Below are 6,000 nucleotides of genomic sequence, written 5' to 3'. Positions count from 1 at the left end.
TGGCTCATGTGATTCTAGATGCTGAGAAGTCCTAAGGTCTACAGCTAGCAAGCTGGAACCTGGAGAGAGATCCAAGAGAACTGATGTGCAGTTTCGGCAGGTTTGAGATCCAAGAAGAGCCAATGTTTCAGTCCGAATCACAAGGCTGGAAGACACCGATATTTCAGCTTAGGCATTTAGGCAGGATGAATTCTTACTCAGTCTTTTTGTTCTATTCATGTCTTCAGTTGATTGGATGAGGCCCACTCACACTAGGAAGGGTAATCTGCTTTACTCAGTTGATCAATTCACATGTTAACTTCATCCAGAAAGACTCTCACAGACACATTCAGAATAATGTTTGGCCAATTGCCCAGGCATTCTGTGGTCAGGACAAGTTGACAGATAAAAGTAACCGTCACATAGGCTGTAACAGAAGGACTAATTACATTATAAATGTATGAAATAAACTCACAAAAGAAAGAAAGAAGGAAACAAAGAAAGAAAGAAACAAGGAAAGAAAGAAAACGAACTTCACTAAGGTGGTAGTGGAAAAACGTGCTGATCTAAGTAACTTTGGAATTGAGTAGAGACTATCAGACTACAGGTAAAAGAGCTCTGCTCTAGTTAATAAGATTCTTTTCCATGGAGGTACAAGTTAATAATTCTGAAACTACTTACATGCATACTGGATTTGAATACTTATGTGTGTAGATAGTGGATGGTGGGGGCATATCTTGTTGAGTGCTGCCATTCAACTTATTAATGGTGGTTTCCAGAAATAGCCTCATTTTGCAAAGAAAGGAAGCAATTTCATTTGAAGTCATAAGATTGCCAGAACCCTGGTTAAATAATTTGTAGTTACTCTTTTCCTGGTTGAGCAGTATATAGCTGTACAGATGCATTCATTGAGAAAACAGATGGATAAATTCATTAAGACTTGGTTTCTGGGATGCCTGGGTGGCTCAGCAGTTGAGCATCTGCCTTTGGCTCAGGGCGTGATCCCAGAGTCCCAGGACCGAGCCTCATATTGGGCTCCTGGCATGGAGACTGCTTCTGCCTCTGCCTGTGTCTCTGCCCCTCTCTCTCTCCGTGTCTCTGATGAATAAATAAATAAATAAAATCTTAAAAAAAAAAGACTTGGGTTTCTGCTAGATAAGTGGCACAGAATGACACGCGAACAAAAACTCATATAATGAACTACAGATAATAGCTACAAAACAATTTTTAAAATAGTTTATATTTTAGTTGAAAATCAATAAATCTCCCTTCTGATTTCTGTACATTTCCTTGGAATGGTCTTCCATTCTGTATATTATGAAATATACAGGAAAGTCACAGAGCGAAATGAAAATTTATTGTTCAAAAATTAGATCCCAGTTGGGACTATTTGATAATTGAGAAATCTTTATATAATTCAGGTTACTTTTTACTTTCTTAAATATGAAAAATATATTTTAGCTGAACCCATTTTAAATAAAAATGCATTTTAAAGTATTGATTTGCCAGGTAATAATAAACTTCAAGTCTTTGAATATTGTTTGTAAGGTCTGTGATTGTAAAAGTTTTTACATTTGGCTTGAATGTATTTTATTTTTTTTAACTTAAATATCCTACTTTGAATTGATTTTAATTAAACTGTATAGAATAGCATACCATGACAGTGATTTACATTAAGTAAAGAATATTAAAATACAATTAAAACAGAAGTAAAATATTCAGACCTTTGGAGTAACTCAAGGAATATTTAATTTTAAATCCCATATAATGTGTACAGATATTGTTAGATCTAACAAGAGTTGAAATTTTGCTTGTCTCAGTAAACCAGATGGAGGGTCATTTTTCTTTAGTTCTGAGGCAAAGTTGAGAAGCAAAGCTGTCACAAAGTGTTTCATCAGCCCATCAAACCACAAATTCAGAGTGGAAATTTTCATTATGCATAATGCAAGATACCTAACCATTCTTATTTCACTGAATTTCAATATATATACAATTCAAAGAGAAATAATTCAGAATTTTATGTGATTTTCTTATGGCCCTAAAGGATGCCAATATCAATTCAAGGCAATAATCATATTATGAGTTGGTAATATATTGTGCATGCTTATGTGAAAGATATTCATTACAGAATGTATCCATAAAGGTTTTCAACAAATCTGTCTTTGAAAAAATCCTCTATGACTATTGAAATGAAATGTTCCTAAACACTCTGCCAGCTGTCATGTACTATTACTTCTGACCCTTTTAAAAAATCGATCATATTGTCTAATTCCTTTAAAAATCAATCATATGGTCAACTATATTTGGTGTATGCAACTATGTATTGATACTTTATATTGGGCTACAAGTAGTTCCATGATACTCTTTAACATATAAATATTATAATTAGTTTGGATTTAATTATATGGCAGCTAAGACCAGAAATAGGAAGGAGGGAGGGAGAGAGAGAGATAAGGACTGATTGATTGGTTTGATATAATGAGGCAATGTACTTTAAGAATAAAGAACATTGTATTTATCAAACTTTTTTATTCCCAAAGTTGTTGTAAGAGAGGCGAAATTCAAGCAGCCCAGGTGGATCAGTGGTTTAGGGCTGCCTTCAGCCCAGGGTGTGGTCCTGGAGACCCAGGGTCAAGTCCTGCGTCAGGCTTCCTACATGGAGCCTATTTCTCCCTCTGCCTGTGTCTCTGCCTCTCTCTCTTTCTGTCTCTCATGAATAAATAAATAAAATCTTAAAAAAAAAGAGATGAAATTCTTTGCACATTTATTTTGGTTTTCAATAATCTGAAATATTGCAAATGCTTATAGTAATTAATAAAAAATAGAACCAGAAAGGTAATAAGTACATTTAAGTAGTAGCTTTCAAGTGGCCCCTAATGTCAAGTCAGATCTCAAAGTCTTATAGTTCATGATACTGGAAAGCCCCTCATCAGATGGAGAACAAAAGTGACTGATAACAAATGGAGTGCATAGTTGTAGTAAGCTCCTTGGAGACTCAAAAAGTATGGATGTGAGTACAGTATACAATTGAAATTTCTCTGAACTTTTTATTAACTTTATGTGTTATTACTATCTATTATTTGTTTAGGACACTTGCTTGCAGAGATAAAGTAAAGCTTGGGTAACACCAAAAAGTGTTCATCAAAGTGATTATCAATAATGATAGTTCTCTTGGTTTTCTCACTTTTTATATTCTATGAAAGGTAAAATGTAGAAAGCAATTATTTGTCTTTTGTACATACTGGTGTACTATTTAATTCCACTAGACTGAGGCTGGAGTTGGAAGGAAAAACAAAGGTTCTACTTCTTACCTGTGGGGCATTTGATCTTGCAATGTATCAGTTTCCTCTTGTGTAAAATGGGGACAGACATATTAATGTTGCCCATCTCACAGGTATAGTAGACCTTTTAATACAGTGGTCAAGCATAGTCTTTTCAGGTGAACAGATGAAAAAGTCATCATTCTTTCTAGATATGTGAACTTTAAATTAATTAATCCATTTGACTCAATTACCTTATCTAAGAAAAACCAGTTAATAAAAGCTTTTCCATATCATCATTTGGAAGATTATACATGATGCTTGTAGAGTCCTTGGCAAACTGGCTATAAAATATCAGCTAAATAAGTGGTAGTTGCTAATATTCGTCTTAATAATATATGTGACAGGTCTTTATGAAGAGTAACATTTTACATATATTATTTTTAATTTATTTTTTTTTTTAGGGTCAAGATCTTTTATTTCCTGATTTTAAAAACTGCCACCATCATGGCCCTCCTAGGTTCTTCTGCACCTTTGTCCCAGTGGCTCCTGGCAGTAGCTCCACACAACTCCTTTTTTGCCCCTGCCTTTTGTCCTTCTGGTCCTTACCCATCAGCTTGAGTTTGACAAATCAATTTGCTTTTTTCCTCCAACCTGTGGGAATAAGGACTGGATTCTTCTTCCTGGTGGAGGGTTCCTCATCAGCCAATGTTCAAGCCCAGCCTACTACTGATTAGTTCTACTTGCTCTTGGCTTTTGTGCCTTTTGCATCCAGCACACTCTGGGCATGAGCAAGCTGCTTTACAGAATCTAGCACAAGGATTCCAGGCAGCACCAGCCACAAGCCGTTTGTGAAGACAAAGTAAAACCAGAAGTAGAGCTGGTGGCCCAGCTCCCCATGCTGGAATCCAACCCAGTGCTCTGTTAGGAAATAGAGCACATCCCCATAGTCTGACCCACAGAGACCACAAGTTGTAAGAGGAAGCTCAGGGGCTGCTGGCGGAGAAAGGCAATCACCACCCACCGACTGAGTGGTCCCCAAAGGCAAGCTGTGATGGCCTCCATGCATATCGTAAAGTTGTCACTCAGGATGTATCGGCTGTCTCCCTTGGCATACTCTTTCCAGAGTTGGAACAAGAAAGCTTGGTCTCCAAGAAGGTCTTCGTGATAAAGGCTGAACCAGCCCTCAATCACCATGTGAATGAACCCACACACTGCAAACCAGCACAGGGACAGTCGCCGCCAAGTCCCCAGGGGCATGACCACAGCACTACCTGACAACAGCCATGTGGTCGCAACCAAGACCCCAGAGACAGAGAAGAGGCTGGCCAGGAGATGCCAAGTGGGGCAGTCGTTAGGCACAAAGTTGTCCAGCCTCAGGTGCCGAGGCCAATATGGGTGCAAGGAGCTGGCATTGGTGGTCATGTCTTTGTAGGCTGATGGCCAGTGGTGCTGCAGCGGCAGCCTCTCTCACACACTCCCGGATCTGAGTTAGTTTGCTCGGTATTTTTAATTTTTAATAATTAAGGATTAAATCATTTGATTTATTAAAATCTTAAGGACTTCTGGGGCACCTGGGTGGTTCAGTGGTTGAGTGTCTGCCTTCGGCTCAGGGCATGGTCCCGGAGTCCTGGGATGGAGTCCCACATCCAGCTCCCTTTGAGGAGCCCACTTCTCCCTTTGCTTATGTTTCTGCCTCTCTCTCTCTCTGTGTCTCTCATGAATTAAAAAAAAAGAATTTAAATCTAAAATAAAAAAATAACATTTTAGGGACTTCTAACTTGTATACAAAAAAGGAGCTATAAAATTGGTCAGATATTTTGGACTAACAGTCCTCTTAAGTGATTGATATATTGGTATTTCTAGATGAAGAAAAACTTCCAGATTTGGAGCCAAAACAATCACAGTAAGTCATTTCTTGAAAATCTCAGAAAGCACAGAAAGCTACATAGGTAAAGACTGTCATGTTATTTTGATTTTAATAGTATTTCATCTCAATAATAATAATAATTTCAAAAGTTGTTTTGCAGATTTAATGAAATAACATATACAAACATCCAGCATTTTCTTGCCATGTAATAACTACTCAAAAAATGTATGTTGTTTTCACCTAAAGTATAAACTGCTTGATGGAGAGGACTAGGAGGTTTTTCTCTTCTCAAAAATAGTGCCTATTTGAGTAGATACTTAATATTGGTTTCCCAAAATTTTCAGTTCATTTACTATTAAGTGGATTCTAATTGTTCAGATAGGATAGTGAATTTATTTATTGTTTTATTTATTCAGAGTTGTACCGGTACCTATTGTGTGACAGGCACTGTGCTAAAATGCTAGAGACTCTAAAATGAGTACAGGGGTTCCTACCTTTAAAGAAAATATAGCCTAGTGGGGAAGCACTTCTACACAAATAATTGTATTTTAACTATGTAGGTATGTCTTTAACATAATATCAATGTGGCTACATAGAGAGAATAATGTTAGAAACATAAAAATAAAAATGATCCTAAAAGTATTAGTTATTTTTAGGAATGGCAACTTTATTTATTCCAATTAGTTCACATTTTGTTAATATCATAACATGCGATACCCAGATTACTGAAATATATTTTTGGACAAAAAGAATAGTATTCTGTTAGTGACTCCTGTTGGCAGCATCAACAATGGTGAGTAAAAGAAATCCACAGAAATCTCTGTGTCATTAACTGAATACTCCATGTTATAGAGGACTCTCTTGGAGCTAAAATAATTTGTTCTATTGTTG

The 6,000-nt window shown here is 36.8% G+C and overlaps 1 protein-coding gene across 1 annotated transcript; it reads right to left on the bottom strand.

Moving 5' to 3' along the window:
• Positions 1-3,978: 3,978 nt before the first annotated feature.
• On the bottom strand, positions 3,979-4,686 carry LOC100685679 (3-beta-hydroxysteroid-Delta(8),Delta(7)-isomerase-like). The gene is given in 2 exon segments (XM_038568139.1): positions 3,979-4,190; positions 4,193-4,686. Coding segments are annotated over 2 exon segments (684 nt in total). The 5' UTR covers positions 4,665-4,686.
• Between the last annotated feature and the right edge of the window lie 1,314 nt (positions 4,687-6,000).

The sequence above is a fragment of the Canis lupus genome, chromosome 21 (assembly GCF_011100685.1).
Source record: "Canis lupus familiaris isolate Mischka breed German Shepherd chromosome 21, alternate assembly UU_Cfam_GSD_1.0, whole genome shotgun sequence".
Taxonomy (NCBI): Eukaryota; Metazoa; Chordata; class Mammalia; order Carnivora; family Canidae; genus Canis; species Canis lupus.
This window is presented reverse-complemented; position numbering and strand designations above follow the sequence as displayed.